At 40.9% G+C, this 19,599-nt stretch overlaps 3 protein-coding genes across 3 annotated transcripts; 1 reads left to right on the forward strand and 2 right to left on the reverse strand.

The window, feature by feature from the left end:
• Positions 1 to 23: 23 nt before the first annotated feature.
• Positions 24 to 6,125, reverse strand: polr3c (polymerase (RNA) III (DNA directed) polypeptide C). Its single transcript, XM_018680451.2, has 13 exons — positions 5,981 to 6,125; positions 4,509 to 4,655; positions 3,819 to 4,083; positions 2,903 to 3,231; positions 2,677 to 2,781; positions 2,127 to 2,300; positions 1,983 to 2,034; positions 1,816 to 1,876; positions 1,581 to 1,731; positions 790 to 891; positions 654 to 703; positions 343 to 492; positions 24 to 249 (listed from the first exon to the last, which is right to left on the reverse strand). Exons 2-13 carry the CDS (start codon positions 4,653 to 4,655, stop codon positions 165 to 167), a joined length of 1,671 nt encoding a protein of 556 aa, XP_018535967.1. The 5' UTR covers positions 5,981 to 6,125; the 3' UTR covers positions 24 to 164.
• Positions 6,121 to 13,713, forward strand: rnf115a (ring finger protein 115a). The gene is given in 10 exon segments (XM_018680453.2): positions 6,121 to 6,174; positions 6,177 to 6,275; positions 8,562 to 8,620; positions 8,937 to 8,991; positions 9,278 to 9,561; positions 9,726 to 9,794; positions 9,890 to 9,962; positions 10,060 to 10,153; positions 11,288 to 11,403; positions 11,962 to 13,713. Coding segments are annotated over 10 exon segments (1,023 nt in total). The 3' UTR covers positions 12,082 to 13,713.
• gba (glucosidase, beta, acid) lies at positions 13,363 to 19,012 on the reverse strand. Its single transcript, XM_018680452.2, has 12 exons — positions 18,845 to 19,012; positions 18,625 to 18,696; positions 18,325 to 18,516; positions 18,085 to 18,231; positions 16,977 to 17,110; positions 16,712 to 16,884; positions 16,524 to 16,613; positions 16,265 to 16,412; positions 14,913 to 15,137; positions 14,286 to 14,449; positions 14,061 to 14,177; positions 13,363 to 13,975 (listed from the first exon to the last, which is right to left on the reverse strand). Exons 2-12 carry the CDS (start codon positions 18,689 to 18,691, stop codon positions 13,870 to 13,872), a joined length of 1,563 nt encoding a protein of 520 aa, XP_018535968.1. The 5' UTR covers positions 18,692 to 18,696; positions 18,845 to 19,012; the 3' UTR covers positions 13,363 to 13,869.
• Positions 19,013 to 19,599: the final 587 nt, after the last annotated feature.

A 19,599-nucleotide genomic window follows, 5' to 3' on the forward strand; every position in this document is an offset into this window, starting at 1 on the left:
CTGATGAAAGCAATAAAAACAAGAAGTATTTAGATTTTATTTCACTCCAAATTGAAATGTTTCAGCTATAAACTATAAACTATAAAACAGTCATTCATACACAAAAAGTAATCGCAAAAATTTCTCAAGTACTATTGGTGAGCTGTAATGTTCACATATCTGACTCAGCTTGCAGGTGTGGCAGTGGAATTAACGTAGGACTCTAGAAGAAAGATGGTTTCATCTACCTGGTTCTCTGCTGAATCTAACCTGGAATTTTGAAAAAAATATTAACAAGTCAGTCCAAAGAAGAGACTTAACATCTATATGAAAAGGTATTGCAGTTTTGTTTTGCGTTCCTACTTGTTGATATGAAGTCGTAAGGCCTCCAGCTGTTGCTTTTCGGGAGCGGTGATCATCTCCTCTACCTCTGTCAGCTGTTCAGGCTCAGCCCCGCTGGCCTGCAGAGATGCCAGGATGGCCTCGATTCGCTGGGATTTCTCCAGCAGACGCCTGTCAATCAAACATAAAATCCGATCAGCCCACTCATCTGTGGCACAGAGTGTGAGTGGCACAACTTGATCATGAAACTGATCATGTGAAATAATCTGGCTTGCAAAGGCAGAGAATCGCAGAGAAAAATGAGGACATAGAATTATTAATGAGACACTCACTTGCTCTCTTTGGTCTCATACAGGCGTCGCTCTATGAGGTTAGCCACTGTCTGCACACAGAAAAACAGACACAAGAAATCAGTAAAGGCAGAAAACTGAAAGAACAAGACAGAATAACTAACGATCATTGTTTTACCTTGTAGCAGTTCTGCAGCAGCATTCTTGCAGTTGGGAGTTGGTTGACGGTGTAAAGATAAAAGGTACGAGAGGGAGCATAGTCAGGAGTCTTTGGGATTTCCTGAGGAAAAAAAAAAGACTTGTTCAGAGAGGATGTGTAGGTAGATTAAATAAAAAGTGGCTGCTCCTTTTAATTTAATGACTCAAGGCATCTAAATGTGCCAATTCCAGTCAGTGAAATTGCCAGATGGTCACTTTTATTAAATTCTCCCTGCATCACTATTCACAGAACAACCAGTAATAAAAATATTAGGCCACAGTGTTTTAAAAGTGTGGTTTTAAAAATATCTCATTCACTTAGTGCATCTTAAAAATGTGTGCCAAATAATTTTCAAAGTAGGTTTTTGGATCAGATATTTTTTGGATTACTCCTCCTTTCCAGGCAGTCACTCATGTTAATACACTAAGAAAACTGGCTTGAAGAGATTTGAAACTTGCCTTGTATATCTAAAGCCATCACAGTGATCGATATGTCCTCTCGTTTTTGTCAAAGTTACAAATTGTGTGTGATAGCAGTAAAGAACAAGGACAGTTTTGACAGCTTTTTCGTTTGAGTGCTTGTGGGAATGAAGGGAAAAGGCATTCATCAATCCAAAACCTGCAGTATGCTTTGGAAACAATCAGCAACGCAATCATCCTTTCTCATCATCAAACTGCAGAATCTCACTTAGAGTTGGGTAGAAGTTTAGTAAGAACAATGAAATGCAAAGGAAGGAAACATGAAAGCATTTTCTCACGTCAAGTACATACCTGTAGCTGGACCAGGTTCTGTGAAAGCAGCGTGTAGAGCATGTCTTTAGCCTCCTTGGCTGGAATCATGGCAAAATCCTCCACCTGCTTCTGCTCCAGGTGACGTTTCCTTAGCAACAGACGGAAAATGCGTGCTGACCGAGAGCCGAATCTGATGACAGATTAAAAGTGAATAAATTAGTTTTTGATGATTGAATAATCACACGTATACATAATTAAACACACACACACTTACCTCTCTTGTACTACAGACTCAAGTGTGGCCCGTGCCAGATTGGCGAGCGCTCTGTGCAGATCTGAGAGATGAGTTAAGAAAAGCATCCACACCTTTGTGTTTCATGGATTAAAATGGTACAAACCAGTGTGACAAGTCTTGGAAACATGCTTAAATAAAAAGGATACTGACAACATACATCCCTCCTCCGCTTTCACCAGCCTTCCCCACAAACTCCATCTGGGAAATGAAAAGGACAAGATGATCTAAAAACAATTGTGTTGATCAAAATGACGAATTGTACAACATGATGTGCCTTGCGGAGGTCATACCGGGTCATCCACCAGAAGCGTGAGGTACTGGTCTAAGATGGGTCTGGGGATGTTGTAGCTGCTGGGGAGTGAGCGGAAGATTTCATTGGCCGAGAGAGGCTTTGTGCAGGTGGCTGTGGGCGAGGTTGTGACCTCACTCATCCTCAGCATAGTCCTCACAATCTCACTGCTAGTCTGAGTTGTCAAAGTGAAAAGGCTTAGAAAGATGATTAATCATTGTTGATCATTAACAATCATAACACTAATTTAACCATTCACAGAAAAGAGGCAAACATGATATTTAGATATAGTGCAGCTTTACTGACTGTGACATTGTCTCTACTGTTTTAAAACTACACTGATGGTTGAAGCATCTTTTCTTTTTGCCAATTATACACCACATCAATATAATTCTGTTCTAATGTTCATAAATCAGTGAAACGAGGCTTTAAAATTGTGCAAATATTCATGGTTTTATGCTAACTACTTGTTAGTGGCAAGCAAAAATGGGTCAATTTTTTAGTAGTTATTAAAAATTCATTTCGAGCCTCCATCCATATGTAAACCTGACCTGGTCCAGTTTGTTGGCTACAGCGCTGATGATGGCCTGGTCTCTGAAGTGGAGATGGAACCTCTCAAAATTCACCTGCCAGTAAATCCCCTCATCACCATGAGTCTGGACAAAAGTGAGGCAAGGAGCATATAAAAGAGACAGAGAAAAAAATGTGTAAGATAAAAGAGAAGAAGAAGAGAATGAAAAAAAGACACCAAATAAGGTCAAGGGTCAAAACACTCACGTCTGAATCTAACTTAGCCTTCTTAGCATTTCTTTGTTCCTCTCCATCCTCACTGGAGAGCTGGCGTTTTCCTCGCCCGATGAGTGTCATGTGTGGCACCTTGTAGCAGTCAGGGAAGCTCTCTGGTGTGGGCACAGTGGTGCTAGCAGGGGTAGCAGAAGTAGCCAGGGTAGCAGGGGTAGTAGGGTTGGCTGGGGTGGCTGGAGTGGCTGGGGTGCTGGCATCTGTTGTCCCTAATCCTGCTAGCGGAGGGCAGCGCTGAAGAAAATGAGTCTCCACCAGATTGGAAAAGGCAGAGGACACTTCACTGTAATCCATGCTGCGCCCCTCTGCAACAACAGGAAAGTTGATGTGTGAAAATGATCTTTCAAACAGTGACTTTCCATTATTATATTCCACACAAATTCCATGTAAAACCATCAAGTTATCGTATTTTAAGCCGCACCTTAGTGGTGAAACCAGCACAAAATGCCTGAATCTACAGTTGCTCTAAAGGTTGTAAGTTACTGGCTTCAAACAAACTCCAATTCTAACAAAGTCATGGGAAATAGGCTACAAAAATGTTGTTTCAGTTATTAAATATTCAAATTTCAATATTCAAAATCACTTCTAATATGGGTCTTGGTGGTGAATTGGATGATCTTTTAGTCTAGATTTAAAAATTAGATTTTTGCAGACTTGTTTTGTTTATTGACAGGTGTCATGATCTACTGCAGTCAATCCATGGCAGTTGCCACAGAGAGATGCTTTAACCATCATACTGCTTATTTGTAAGGGTCACATAGAAGCTGGAGCTCGAGTAAATACCATGAGTAGTAAACCCAAATCCAGGCTTCAATACACTCCATCAGAAAACTCTGGGTGACATCCATGTATTTCTATAGTCTTTGGCTGATAAAGACACCAAGATACTGACCCTCCATATTCTGCGTGAGGCGGTCGGCGACTGTCTTAACATTGCTGCTCATGGTCATGTGACCTCTCTGCAGTAACTCCTCTATGATTATCTCTCCGGTGTCACCGTACAGAGTTTTGGCGGTGTAGATGTAGCGTGGGTAACGCAGAATTCTGAGAATCCGATCACTGCTGGCCTGATATTCTGTTGGACTCCCCGGGCCTTTACGACCTGAGCTGAACACACAGGCTCCATGCTGCACGAGCACACACAGAGACTTCTTCACCTGCATTGAGACAGGAAGGGGGGGGGGTGCTTTACCATCTCTTTACAAGCAAACAGATAATGTATTTGTATATTGGACATAATGTATTTGCATGTATTGTGTTACTTGTGTCGAGACAGCAGTGCTGTGTATATCATTTTTATTTATATTTCACAGTCCTAAAATAATCTCATGTCTGTTTTAGCTAAGGCTATACATGGCCATTTCTGGAGCAGTAACTGGCCTGTCACGTAAAAAGCTACTAGGTTTTGCATTTAATGGGTGATGCTAAGAAATACTATTTCACTGCTGCTGCAGAATAATCAGACAACTATAGTGCATGTAAACAGTGGATATTACATCTAGGAAGGGTCGACTGGGTGGTATTTCCATGGTGTGAAGTGGAGAGGGTAAAAGCCTAGAGATAGTAAGAATAGCAGTGGTACCAGGTCCAGTGAGATGCCAGTCTCATGAATGATGGTTCTTAAATTCTGTGCTCCACTTCTGAGCAGGTGTGTTCCCACTTTTTCCACCACTTCTCCAAAGTGCTCTCGCAGCAGGAGACCACACAGACGCACCTCCTGGGCAGTCATCTACACCAACAAACACACAGGAACACACACATGATTAAAGGACTCGCGTTTAGGCTCACTACACGATTTCAAACAACCTATATTAAGCACCTGTTTCAACACAACAATCGATATAACACTGTCTACTGTACAACATGGGCTTAGTTTAACTGGTTTACCCTACACCGCACTAATTAAAAGCATTGTTAGGATGTGACAGCTTGCCAATTGAAGGGTCACGGAATACTGAGATTTACACAGACACTCAGCAGTCATTGTGGGAGGAAAATGTCAACTCAGAACAGCAAAACAAAAAGAAATAGATGCCTTTTACACAATGTGTGAAATGTTTTTATTTTTATTATGTTGGAGGAGGGCTGCTGTTGCTATGTGAAAAACACTGGTTGCTATGTTCATATATGAAAAAATTAGATCATCTTGGCCTCTACTGTTTTCATTTTGACCTTCCTCTTGTTAATATAGTTTTTAGGAGTCGCCCAACTTATGGAAGTGTAATGCTAAATCACTGGAGTACTCATTTAGATATCAGCCATGGTTAAGAGACATATTTGGGCTAGGAAACTCAACCCAATCTGCTGCGGACTGGTACTGAACAGTGCCCAGCAACATATACAGCACTGCACAAAGGTTTTAAGCACTTTAAATGTTTAAATTCTCATCTCAAGCAATAACATCAAGGAGGCACCTGACTGGTCCCAAATTCATTCTGCAGCATGACAACAATATCAAAAATACAGCCACTCAACATCATGGGGTCAGTCTGGGATAACATGATGAGACAGAAGACAATGAGGCAGGTTAAATCTTCAGAAGGGCTGCGGCAAGCTCTCCATGATGCTTTAACAAACTACCTGAAAAGTACCAGTGAAGGAGAACTGGTGCGGTTTTAAAGACAAAGGGTCGCTTCACAAATGTGAGTTTTACTTAAGTTTATTTCTGTTTACTGGACTTTATATGAGTTTAATATGCATGGCATTACCTTTAAAAACATCCTCACTTTACTTTTTGTGCCTAAAACTAAGCACAACACAACAGGCAGTTTCAACATGTTAGAAAAAGTTACGTATTTAATTGTAAGTGGTTGTCATATATGAAGTGACAGTATAAACAGAGGGCTACACACAACAAACAACAGTACACGGCTTGACTAGTTTAAAGGAGTAAAAAGTCAGTTAAGAGTATTTTTAATGCCGCTTATCCACACATGAACGAAACCGCGTTGACCAGACAGGCCACACACTTTGCAACCAAGCTAACGGCTAACACAGCCGAGCATAATGTCACCCCAACCGTCTGCTGAACTACTAATGTTTTATTTTACAAACCTTTCAGGGCAAAGGAAACCGTCGTTTTTAAGCATCCCACAGACTGAGTCCTGAACACATGCTGCTTGTCAGTGTCAACACATGAACACTTCCGCTCTCCGGCTCCTATCGCTCGGGTTTGCCCGGCAGAGGCGCGGTGCATGCCGGGCTGGAGGCGGACAGCTGTCCTCGGTTTGTGGAGGACCGACGTCAGTGTGTTTGTGCTGGTCTGGGGAAGATGGCGGAGGCTGCGGCTGTTCCCCCGCATCGATTTTTCTGTCACTGTTGTAAAGGAGAAGTAAACCCCAAACTCCCGGTAAGGCAGACCTTTTTCTTTCTATATGTGTCACACTCTCTTGAATAATACGTGCAGTTGACAATTCAGCCTTTGTCCGAAATACCGTTTGTTTCGCTTGGTTGCTACAGCTAAAGCTCTTGCTAGCCTGTTAGCAGTTAGCAGCGTTTGTTGTTGTTAACTCACTAAATCAACTCGTGACACTCGCAAATGTCTCCGTCAAAAATCAGACATCAAAAGCAAACATCGACAGGTTATATTGGATTACATGTTTAAGACAGTTTTGTCAGAGCACTCGACACTTGACATCAGATCAGGGTTGTTGTCTTTTGCACAAAACAACACTAACAGCTGAGAGAAAGAAGGTCTATGTTATTATCTTGTGATTTAATTTTATACATTGCTCTAGTATTAGTTCCTTGATATTAAGCTACTTTCGTTTTCAGGTATTGTTTCTGGTAAACACACTCTTGACAAGGAGATTTGGGGAATTTTCGGGACGTATTCTTGTTTAGTTTCAGTTTTAAAGTCAAAAATGAGAGTAATATAATGTCTGGAAGCTGACATGACCTACATCTTGCCACACCTGTCTTAACGTCTGGACAGACATTTGTTAGACTTTATTTATATTCAGTTGCCAGTTTACTGGCTACATCTAGTTCAAAATAATTTAGTCTAACACAACAGCCCCGCAGTAAAGCCTAGCTTCTTAAAGGTTATAATGTTTAAGTTGTGTTGAAACTGTTTTAGAGAAGTGTTGATTCAACTTTGTGGTCATTTTAGAGACTCCTTTTGGTGATGCTGTTTATTTGTATTGTGTTATACCCACTACAGCTGAAATGATTGATCAATTAATCACTCACAGTCAAATAATCAGCTACAAGTTGATTTATAGGTTAAGCTTAAATGTCTTCAATTATTTCCATTTCCAGCACTCCACATGTGAGGATTTGTTGGTTTTCATACTCTTACATGACAGTAAACTAAATCTTTGGGCTTTGGTCTGATGGTTAGACACAACTAGCCCTCTGAAATCATCAGTTTGTAATTAAGGAGACTGTAATAAGTGCTTTTGATTCTTTTATCATTATATCAACCAAATTATTTATCCATTAAATGGTTAAATTACTCGCAGATTAACCAAAAATCAAAATAATCATTTGTTGCTGCCCAAATACTAAGAGTTTATACAGTATATTTAGTCCACAATGATTGACATAAATCTTATTATCTTGTTAGACTGAATCTTTATTTTTATGGTATGGTTCAGGGTAATTCCTGCCTGCTCTGTCACAGACTCTAAACTGACCTGCTCGTCCCAGACACACTCAGTCCTGTGGCATGTCTTCACTGAGCCAAATGACTGCAACACCCAAGTTTATCCCCTCACACTACTATAATATATCTCAAGGACCATCTCTCATTCATGTATCCATTTATACAACAGATAGGGTAACCTGTGAGCCAATCACACACATTTTTTTTGCTTACTGCAGAATTTCTCAACCATTTTTGTTTGTGGCCTTGGTTTTAGATCCATAAACTTTTGTAAATCAAGCTAACAGGAGGTTTTCAAAAGCATTTAGTCAGCTTCAAATAGGATATAATCCAAATACATAAGAGGCTGACATTTTTGTGACCTACTTTTTTCCATAAACATTTATTATAAAACAAATGTGTCAGCCTAATCTCTCATAGCCCCGTCTGTATGTTAAATGACCTCAGGTTGAGAAATCCAGGCTTACAGTGAGGGTACAACATATGATGCAACTGTACCAGTTGGTAGGAGTGTTTTCCTCATTCTGTTGCAGCAGTTTCTAAAACAGTGCACACTTTAGGTGTGGTTGGCAGACCAGCTCTACCTCCTGGGTTACATTCATAAAACACAGGCCGTTGTACAAATCTGGCTGATATTATGCTCTCGAAGACTGACTGACAGTGTGTTCTTATGTTGACAGAGTCAGTCAACAAATGGTCTTGATGGCTGTATGATTGCCTTACAGAATATAGAAGAATATTTTCCAGATATCAGTGTGTGTCACTATATGGCAAATAGAGCATATGGATTATACTGGTGCTCAGTTATTTTTAAAGCAGCATTGTCAAACATTTTTGGTTTGCGACTCTCCAGTGTGAGAATTTGCTGCTTTTCAGTATTTTATATTGTTGTCAACTGAATGTCTTTGGGTTTTGGACAGTTGGTCAGACAAAACAAGACATTTGAATATGTCACCTTTGGTTCTAGGAGATTTAAATTGGCATTTTTCCTAAGCTGTGTGACTCAGTGTTTGTTGTGACTCTTTCCAGGAGTATATCTGCCCAAGATGTGATTCAGGGTTCATAGAGGAAGTAACAGAAGACTCCAGGTAAGATACTTTTATCACTTTGGTTATCTACTGTACATCATGTCTATAGACAACAGACGTTAAGGCCTGTTAGTTTTAGTGTGGAACAACTGCAGACTGCTGGACAGTTAGATGGTTCCTTGAGCTTACTTACAAGAACTATCATATTATGCCATATTATATCATATTATGGATCAATAAAGTCTGTCTTAAGTCTATGCCGTTGAAGTTTGTAGGCTCACAGTGCAGTTTGAAGCTAACTGTAAACTTAAGTTTTCAGTTCAGTGGATGTTCCTAATAATGTATCTTTTGTCCCCTTGTGCGCTGTTTCCCTCAGTCTCCTAGAGGGTGGCGCTAACGGGATAGATGACACAGCCACACAGTTTGCAGAGGTACGAGCTGATCTGAGGGATTTTGGGGAGAACAGGGTGAGGGAGGGGACAAAGAGGATTGATTGCAATCATTTTATGTGTTTTGATTAATTTTGTATTTTTTCTTCCCCTGCCTTTTTCCTTCTACCCTTCCTTTGGCTCCTGCTTTGTTTTGCTATTGCTTTCTCTCATTTACCCACCATACTGCCTACTTTCCTGCCGTTAATCCCACTCTTTGTCTGAAAATCCATCTCTCTTCAAACTTCTACCTGTTTTCTCCACTATCGTATTCTGACATCCTCCATAGCTATGGCACCTGTTGTTACTGGAACGGCCATTTACAACAGACAGCGACACCCCTGACTCAGAACCTCGGCTCCCTGGAGGACGCCTGGGAGGTCTCAGTGACCTGGGGGGGTTGGGAGGGGGACCAATGGGGGGGTCAGTCCCAGCAGGCCTAGGGGGACCTATGGGGGGTCTACTAGGAGCTGGGGAACACTGGGGACCAGGGCGCCCACCTCGCCTGCACAGCCAGAGGAGATATCGGTCCAGAGGCAGCAGCAGGCCAGACCGCTCACCCGCTGTGGAAGGGTGAGTGACTGTCTTCCTCACCATCCTCTTGGCCCTCTTTTTCTGCCTTGTTTACTCCCACTTATAATAATGTCAATGCTATTTATGCTCTTACAATCCTAACTGTTCTTATTTTTGGCAGTGACATCAACTGTTGCATAATTTCTCTTTTCTCTGTGCGCTAGGATCGTGCAACAGTTTCTTGCTGGCCTCTTTGCCAATTCTGGAGTCCCTGGCTCACCTCCGCTCTCCTGGTAAGATGACATTACAGCAGCATCACAGTGTTACTGCTGGTGTCACAATGTTAGTGCTTTTTCTTATCAGCCTGAGTCATCTGTGTCTTTTTCAGGACGGGGATGCTGCACTCCAACCCAGGAGATTACGCCTGGGGACAGGGAGGGTTAGACGCTGTGATAACACAGGTAAACCAAACTTAATATTACTTTTTACCAACTTTGTGTTTGTGTCACCTTTTAATTGCTCCTCAGTTTAAAAGTCTTTGTGTGTGTGTGTGTTTAGTTACTAGGTCAGCTGGAAAACACAGGACCTCCTCCAGCAGAGAAAGAGAAGATCTCTTCTCTCCCAACTGTCAGTATCTCTCAGGAACAAGCAGGTCAGACATTCTTTGTAGTTTTTTCTTAATCTATCTGTATGTTGTTTGTTGTGCATCTTTAACTACAAATCACAAAATTTCTTTTGGCTCGAGCTAGACAGTCGGCGAAGTACACACCAGGAGCTATTTGTTAAACAATTAAGATTGTGTGTAAAGTCAATAAGTTTTTAGTAATGAGCAAATAGTTTTAAAGTTTTGATTTAAATGGGATTGTACCATTAAAAGCTGTCTCACCCATTAAAGCTGTTACAGCTGTCTAGTCACAAAACAATTAATGACGTCAAGACAAAAGTCACTTCAGCTGTGACATATGTTCCAAAAATATCACTTTTGAAAGGGCCAAGCAATAAACTGATGTGCCAGTCCTCTGTTAATGATGTATTATTTTATTTTAGTTATATATGCATGCACATACACATGCATAGTTCATGTATAAAGCATACTGTATACCGTATATTGTATACTGTATATTCCCCTGTAAAAAACAAAAAGAAGCCATTAACGTGTTTGTCATTATGTAAATATATGCTTATTTGTTGAGAAATCTGTGCACTATTCAGGTACAGCATGAACAGGCCTTTTTGTTTATATGCTGTTATATGCTGTCCTCCTGCCAAGAGAGGCCTCTGAAACTGTGTCTGTTTGGGACGAAATGCCCATTAACCTTGAGAGTGTCAACAGTTTGTTCCATAAATTACTTGAAGATGATGTCTTTTGTTCACTAGTCTTTCACCTCAGGTTTCAAGTCCTCTTTTGGATCTGTTCTTCTTGACTTTCTGTTCTGTGTACGCTGTCCTATTTTACCACTGAGCTGTAACTGTGCGGTTAGTTACTCAGCCTAGCTTTTGCAGGCCTGTTGATGACTTATTGGGATAAATGAAGGTCTGTGTGCTTTTTCAGGCTTTTTGTCTCAGTGTTTTTAGTCGTTAGTCAGACAATACTCAGTGCCCTTCTATTGTCTTAACTCCTTGCTAAGAGATTGAATGATTCAAGGACAGTTTCGGTTCTAATGATCTGATGGCTGTCTACTCAAGAAAGTGACCAATGATTACCACTAGAAATCACAAGGATATTAATATAAAGTGAATGATTAAAAAACAACAACAACAAACATGTCTGTCCTTTCTCCTCTAGACTGCTGTATGGAATGTCCGGTGTGCAAAGAGGACTTTGCAGTTGGAGAGCCAGTCAGACAGCTACCCTGTAACCACTTCTTTCATTCAGACTGTATAGTACCATGGCTGGAAATGGTGAGTCACAAAAAATGAGGCAGAACTTGATAAAATAAACTCACAAGCTAGATCCTTAATGACATGCAGTGTTGTACAGTATGTGAGATTTTTACAGTGGTCATGATCATATGATGGAAATAAGAGCACGTTTCGGCTACCTGGTAATTCACATGGAAACATCAGCGCAAATTTAAAGTGTGAGGCTGGTAATATTATATATTCAACAATAGTAAACAAATCCTATGGCAACGCATTAATCCAGTGTCCCCTGTCTATGACACTGAAGATATACAGTAAATCTTATGTAACATTTCATATATAAATATATTTTCATTTAATTGCCAGTCTTACTCATAGAATTGCTTCAGTTAAAGTAATGTCTACTAGATCAGCCGCGTTCGGATTAAGTTAATCATAAACTCCATTAGTCATTGACATTGACAGTGGCTGAGGTATATTTGACAGACCACACAGGAAGATCATACCTCCAAATTGAGGAAAATAGGACGAAAAAAAGGAGCGTGAGAAAACTACCCAAAGCTAATGTCATGTGCATTCTGTTCTGTGGCCATGCAGCATGACACATGTCCAGTGTGTAGGAAGAGTTTGAACGGAGAAGACAGCAGCAGCCAGCCCCCATCAGAGTCCCCCTCCCTCTCCATGGACCCTCGCACACAGGAGAGATGGTCCTTCTGAGACACCCACCTGTCTCATCCCTCAGTTCTCCCCCACCTACATCCAACAACAAAACACAGAGAAGACAAAAAAAAATGCTTCTCACTTTTCCTCTGTTCATCTCTGTTGCAGTCATAATCATCTCTGTCTGATTTTTTTTGTATTTTTATTTTCTATTTCAATGCCTTTCTCCTCAACCATATACACAGATACCTGAACAGACGTCTTAACAGTCAGTTGAGGTCTGCTAGATCTTTTTTTTTGCCTAATAACAAACCAGCCTAGATTGATGATGATCAGACCCATGTCTTCTGTATTTCCACCTTTCAAACAAACTCCTCTTGAAATGCACTGCTGCAATACACTCTTGTGGGGGAATGCCAGACTTTATATCATATACCATTCCCTCTTTACCCACCCGACGATTTGCTGAAACCTGCAACTGAGCCCTGTATGGCATATGGGAATACAGTAGGGGTTACTTTCAGTCTTGGCATTTACAGAGCCTGGACCCTAACAACATGAACGCCTATAGCCCTGCAGTAAATGTTATGTTTATGAAGGGTATAATGTTGATTTCTTTTCTTTCGTTGAGATAGTATCAGGAAGATGCTGATTGAACTGTGGTTATTTATTCTAGCGGTGTGTTATTGGATTGCAAGATTGTAAGGGTAAAGGTTTAAGGGTGTTAGTGTTAGCGTCCATCCTCTGCAGTGCTGCTATTCAATAAAGAAGACTAGAGTATTTTATAGGAATCATGTTGACTCGCTGCTGTCTAATGGCAACAAATGAAAAGCTTTGATATCAAATGAAAGCAATGGATTCCTCATGCCTTTTGGGACTCTTCTACATATGAAAAAAAAAAATCTTGTACCAGTAAGGGAATTAAATTAAACATCTACAGAGCTCAACCCATTATCTAATGCTTTAGATTTCAACATATTCCTCCTGGTGTATATATTATAAACAGATGGCATCCCTCTGTCATTTTATTCCTCTGTTCCTCTGTATGACAGTCTTTTGTTTCACATTTTTATCACCTTTTTTTCGATGTAAATAATTTTAGTCCAACTACTTACAGTTTGCAAAGGAGAAAAAAAACATTGAGAATGGAGACACAAATGTGAAATACCTGGTTATCGAAACTGTATATTATATATATGAAAAAATGTCTATGAGGTATTAATAAATTGACAAAAAAACTGTCAGAGTTTAATTTTCTTTGCCCACAACCCTGTTAATACTCATCTTTTTATATTGTCCACACCCAAAGATACTTTAAACGTTTGGGTTGACAGAGAATATTTTAGAACAATATGTGTTTTATTTAAAATGATAAGATTTAATAGTAACAATGGAAGGCATTTAGAAACTCTGTACATTATTTATATGATATCTTCAGAGATTCGGACACTTAAAGCATCTTATTAGCTGGGAAATCGAGGCAGCAATTACACTTAAGCAGAGATCATTCTGGTGAGGTGATGCATTCACCATTTTCAGGTACCATCCCTGATAGGAAGTGGTGCATTACAAAGGCATTTTAGGATTTTCAGTGCATATCAGTTGAGCTGAGGTTAATTCAAGTGACCAGTGATATCACAATATCTGTGCTGAAAAGTATGGTAGATTAAAAAAAAAAAAAGAAAAAAAGTTGCAGTAGGATATTTAAAAAATGTCTGTTTGATTGACTTGACAATGAATAAGCATTTAAAAGCTTACTCTGTGGCGCGTTGAAATGTATGTAAAAAGAGTTATTATGTAGTTCAGGTTAAACAAAACTATATACACGTGTCCTCGTATTCATGATCAGTGCGTGTTCCAAGCAAGTGTGAGCAGTGAATGAGCCGGAGCAGTGGAGGTGATGTAGCCCACAGCGGGATCCCACACTTCAAACAGGATCACTGATGATGACCTACAAAACAAGCGCACACACACACACAGTTCAGTACAATCCATTATCATTTACCCATACTCAAACAGATTTTAATATATGGTACCTGTTCAGTATGATGAGCACAACTGAGCCGTCTGGTCTGATGAAGGCAGAGTATTCCAGGTCTGTCTTCCGACTGGCAGACACCCCCACTCTCTGAGACCCCTCCCACAGGAACTTACTGTGCACAAAGTAAATTTACTGTGTGTGTGTCTTCGTTAGACTGCTGCCTTGTGATGATGGAACAGGTGAAACAGGACGTACAGTGTCAACAAACATCATGTACTACCTGAAATGAGCCATGCTATAAAAAGTTGGCTGCTTGTAGAAGACATCGCGCTTTGTATCCACTATAACAGGGCTGTCCACAAAGTTTTTAACCCAGTTTGGCCCACCAGTCTGGTCCAGCGCCAGATTCCAGTCAGTCCAGCCCACCACATAATGATTTAAGTCCTGCCATGGAGAAAAACACCCACAGTTTAGCATCTAGTCTGTGCTGTGTATCTTTGTAGTGAGATGTGTTGCTCTGTTTAAATTAATCTATTGGACTGGAGCCTGGTGTTGTGTTTAAATGACACAAGGGCAACACATCTACATAAACAAATTCCTCCTGATTCTCGAGATGTCTAGAGGCTGAATGCACCCATGCAAAATGGATAGAATGGATAGAGTCCAATTTCCTTTGAGAGATTTGAAGACAGGAGAAACAAAACACCAGTTCCAGCTTGCCTCGGTGGCCTGCAGGCAGTCTGTGGAGAGCTGTGCAGCAGAGTGCAACTTGTAAACCTGCACTGCAGCATCAGGGGGAGGTGACTCACCTTTCTGGAACAACTCACAGCTTGTCAAATCTCACATCTGTTACTGTGGATGTGACTGAACAAGCACAGCCCTCATGCATAAGATAAGATGATCTTACCTCCATGATGTCATGTGCGTACTGTTCAGCCCTGTCCCAGCTCCCCAGCTTCACCCCTCTGTCTAGCGGGTTCCACCCTGCACAGGCCTCTGTGCCAAACAGGTAATAATCTGGATAGAGATGATGGGTGACTCCCAGGCTCATCTCAGCTGGGACGAGACTGTCCATGTACCAGTGGACTGCCACACCATGAATGTACCTTCCTGCATGAATATCATTTAAGACCTGCAGGGAACAAGTTAAGAAAAAGCTGAATTTAAACATAAAATGCAAGCAAAAAAGGAACGAGTGTCCTTTTTGCAGGGCATCTGCAAGTACTGGAAAGCACTTTAAAGTGGGTCTCATAAGGTATTAAATAGTCTTAAATTTAATTTACAACAATAGAACATATTTTTTCTTGCCTTCTATCAGTAGGCAAGAGTTTTTTTAATCTCATCGCAGACTATCAGGACCCTTTATAGACCAATAAACTATAAGTGGGATTGTTTGGACAGTGGATTTTGCTCACGGGAGGATGTTCAATCCTTTATGGAGTTTCAGTCAGACTGTATATAAATATATCTTTACATACAGTCATTGGGCAACACCATTAGACCTGCAGTAAACACTGTCATAACTGCTAGCTACAGTAGCTACAAAGCTTACTGACTCATTATGAGCAAGTGTCCATTTTAGCAAGAGCTTAAATTAACTTCATTACATTCATCATTTTTAATTGGTTAATTCATCCATCCATTTTTAGCTGCTTATCCGGGTCCTGGTCGCATTAAGCGAATTGATTATATCGTCAGCAATTATCATTATATACTGGGAAGTGCTGGAAAATGTCATATAATAATAGATAATTCTAGGCCATATTGCCCCTACTGGTTTTCCATCATACTTTCATACTCTGGGCAGTATAACTGTGAAGCAAGGTATTAAATTGTGCAGTAATAAAAAAAAGTCTAATATTTAACTTGGCAAACTCTGCAGACATCTGTTTTTGTAGACAGAGCCTTGTTTAATCTTTTGTCCTGTCTCTTGTGGCACGGTTTAAGAGCTTCTCTATGAAAAACTTATCTCAGCTGCTGCACAAGACAAATGTCTTTCTTCAGGTGGTTCTCTGTATGATACATGCAGTTTAAGACTCCTTTGATTTGGAACTGGAACTGAACACTTTTACCTTACCTTATATCTTCTATACTGTGTTGAACATAAAGTTAGATTCGAATATTGTGTCATCTAGTTTCTTTGGTTATATTAATTCCATGCCAAATAGTTCTGATATGGCTTCTGTAAGACCAGTGACGCCTCAGCTATGATAAAGTTTACCAAGGCCTTCACCACTATCTCTCTGTCCTTGGACTCACCACTTTAGCCCAGTGAGGCAGCAGCAGGCGGTTGTCATCCAGTATGAGGATGTGCGTGTGTGGGTACGATGAAGCATGCAGGGCAGGGCCCAGGTCCAGAGCTACCCAGTCCCGCTGCTCCTCAGGCGTGAAGCCCAGAGCCTGGAAACTGCAGCGAGACAAAGATACTTTCACAGTCTGTTGTGAATTTTTGAGAAGCCACAAGGAAGGTTAATATTGTCACATATAAAATCAGTCGCAAAATCATTTTAGGAGAGACCTGTAGTTCGTCATCTGTCCTGCAGAGGGCTCATTCCCTGTAGTCAAAGCCCAGAAGGTCAAGTTATATTTAGCATATTCCTCAAGGAACCTGAGAGGAAAGATTACAGCAGACATCAGCAACCAAATTTCCCCTGTAACAAGCATTACCAACATGTGACATGACGCTAAGGTAAAGCCACATGTCACCTGATGTAGTACTGAGCCCATGTTTTATGTTCCTTGCCACCAGGCTGGCCCTTCAGGGAGCCCTTTCCTATGAGTGCATCATTAGTTTTCATCCAGGCGGGGGCGCTCCAGGCACTAGCCAGCAGAGACAAGGGGCGAGGAGACAAGGCCTGAGCACGCTGCAGGAGAGGGATCTGAGGAGAGAAGAGAAGAAGAAGAGGACGAGGAGGAGAGATGAGGGGGGTGGGCGTGAGTGTCTGTGTGTAAAACAAAGACAGAGAGAGACCTTCATGTTGACGTCCTCAGGGGCCAGAGTGAAGTTGTCCAGGTTGTAGTCTCCAGGTGTGTCAGCGTAGGTGTACAGACGGGTGGAGAAGTCACAGCTGGCCATGGGGACACGCACCACGCTGTAGCCGATACCTGACAGAGACACAACATCAGCAACAACCATGGTTGGGTGATGGCTCAGTGATGTATGGTGACCTGCAGAGGAAGCTCAGTCATTCAAACTCTGTGGGTTGACACCTTTCTTAACATTATTCATTGGTGCTAAAACTGAGACCACTCCAGCCTGCAGCCTGTTTTACTCACAGCTGAAGAACTGCTATAAAAGTTTGACTTAACTTTTAGTTCTTGATGTTTTATATCCTTCAGATTTTAATGAGAGTCTGTCTGGGTTTTGGTCTGTACACAGGGGAACTGCCATAAGCAAGGTGTGGGTGGGGAGTCTTTTTGCTTCGGTAGACATATAAAGTATCTTTCCTTGTTGCAATGTGTATATAAAAATGAATGAAAACATCTAAGTTATATATGTTTTTAGTATAAATTTCTGTTGTCCAAATTGATCATTTTGGTCAAGTTATCACTGCATTGGGTGAAACTTTACTTAAACCCCCTCTATTTAGACTCAATATAACATATTAAAAAAATCATAAAAGCTTAATATCACACTGTAATGTAGCTGTAAACTAAGTGTTTATTTGTGTGTTTGTATCTGTCAACAACTAACTCCTCCTGTCAGCCTCCATGAATGGAGGCCAGTGTATAAACATGATGAATGAAAATATAGTTAAAAACAGTTAATTTAATTATATGACAGAGGTTGTAATTGTTGACAATTATTGTACATTAACAGACTTAAAATAAGTGAATAAGTAAGTAAATAAGTAAAACCTTAGCCAGAATTACATAGTGAAGCTTATGTTTTACACATTTTCATGAGAGTTTGGTCTCATGAAAAATATATGGAAAAATGCACAAGCAAGAATAATAAATCTTTATCTAATTCCTGCATATTCCTGGAGAGAACATTCACACTGTGCTTTTCTGATGCAATACCCTGTTATTCTGAAGCAGCTACCAGGTGGAAACACACTCTTGCCCCTGTAGTGTACCTTCACTAGAGAAATACTGTCGTAGCAGCTGGTCCTGTGCACCAGCAGAGAGGGACAGGATGTTAATTGCTGCAGCGTCTGTCATAGCTCCACCAAATCCCCTGATCTTCTGGTACTTCTGGTAGGGAACGACTGTCAGCCTGAGGCCTGATGGGAGAAAAATAAAAAAAATAAAAAGATTTGCTCTGTAACTGCTCCAACACCCGCTGGTAACAGAAAACTGAAGCCCATGTCTCTCACCTGCCCCGGTGCTGTTCACCTGGACCTGACCCCGGCCTGGCTCCAGTCTGCTGCCTGCCATGCTGCTCAGGTAGGAGGAGTACTGTCCCAGTGGAGGCAGGGTGACTGACCCGACACTGTCACAGTAGGTTGAATTACACTCACACACCACTGAGTCATGGCCGAAGTTTCTGCCAACACATTTATTGCTTTCTGGGAGTAGAAGAAGACACTGTGATCTTTCTGTCACACATTGAATTGGTGAAGTACAGGCTAGATTTAGACATCAGCAGCAGAATACAAGCAACAGTATTGTGTTACCTGCTGAGTGGGTCACTTGTGCTGTGAGGAAAACAAGGGCCACAGCTGATGGCAATGACAACGCCATTTTATCTGGAAACAGAGTGGATCCAGGTTAAACTGATTTAAACACGGGTTACAGACAAGTTAACAAACGACCCAGCTGTTCTGGTTAATTTGGCTGACACACACACATTTTATTGTCATGTCATTTACACCACTTTGCAGGAGATTATCTCACCTTAGAGGCTCCTGACAGAAACTCTGGCATGTCCTGCGAGTTAACTACAATATCTACACTCAACCGTCACCTCAGATTTGTCCAGCCTGCCATACCAGCGAGTCTATCCCCGGTTAAGTTTGTTGTGTCGAGGAAATGGGACTTCAGGCAGTCATGTGACTTTGTGAACCGTCACGTGAACACGCATGCAACGATCCGTACCAGCAGCCAGGTGGCGCTGTACCTTCGAATAGGTAACAGGAAAACAAATCCATAAATATCCTTTATTGACCTTTTGGACTGTTCTGATCACATCCGAGATTATCTTTATGGTGTTTACGACGTTTTTGATCCAAGTACGCTGGCTGTGGAAATATTTTAGAAATGTCATCTTAATACAGCTTTGCTCCATCTCTGCATCTCTTCTCCTTCTAGTTTATCAAATTGTCTGTAAAAAAATAAAGACAACTGTGACATTTGCAGAACAATTAATTGTCATAACTTTACTTGCAGATAATGCCTGTCTATTCAAAAAGAAAACTTGTCAGATTCCCAAAGTGATCCATGTCATCGAATCATTTTCCAAGGCATCTGACCTAAATCTGAATATTAATGACTGTAAATACACATAGTAGTAAATACACAGTATAATGTAGTTACGTTTCTCTCTTTGGTATCTATCCTGTTTTTACTGGATGTAATTTATCCTTAAATTTATGTTTTGTTTTTTTAAAAACTTAAATCCACGTTAAGATTTATGTGAAGTCGCTGCTGTG

This window comes from Lates calcarifer, linkage group LG15 (genome assembly GCF_001640805.2).
Source record: "Lates calcarifer isolate ASB-BC8 linkage group LG15, TLL_Latcal_v3, whole genome shotgun sequence".
NCBI classification, from domain to species: Eukaryota; Metazoa; Chordata; class Actinopteri; family Centropomidae; genus Lates; species Lates calcarifer.

Coding starts and splice junctions, on each gene's coding strand:
- polr3c (XM_018680451.2), bottom strand. CDS start 4,655: ATGACTGCCCAGGAGGTGCGTCTGTGTGGTCTCCTGCTGCGAGAGCAC. Junction 2,301..2,676: donor TAGCCAACAAACTGGACCAG/GTCAGGTTTACA, acceptor TTGACAACTCAG/ACTAGCAGTGAGATTGTGAG. Junction 892..1,580: donor AGAACCTGGTCCAGCTACAG/GTATGTACTTGA, acceptor TTTTTTCCTCAG/GAAATCCCAAAGACTCCTGA.
- gba (XM_018680452.2), bottom strand. CDS start 18,691: ATGGCGTTGTCATTGCCATCAGCTGTGGCCCTTGTTTTCCTCACAGCA. Junction 16,885..16,976: donor CTGAGGACGTCAACATGAAG/GTCTCTCTCTGT, acceptor TTCTCTCCTCAG/ATCCCTCTCCTGCAGCGTGC. Junction 16,614..16,711: donor TGGGCTCAGTACTACATCAG/GTGACATGTGGC, acceptor CTTTCCTCTCAG/GTTCCTTGAGGAATATGCTA.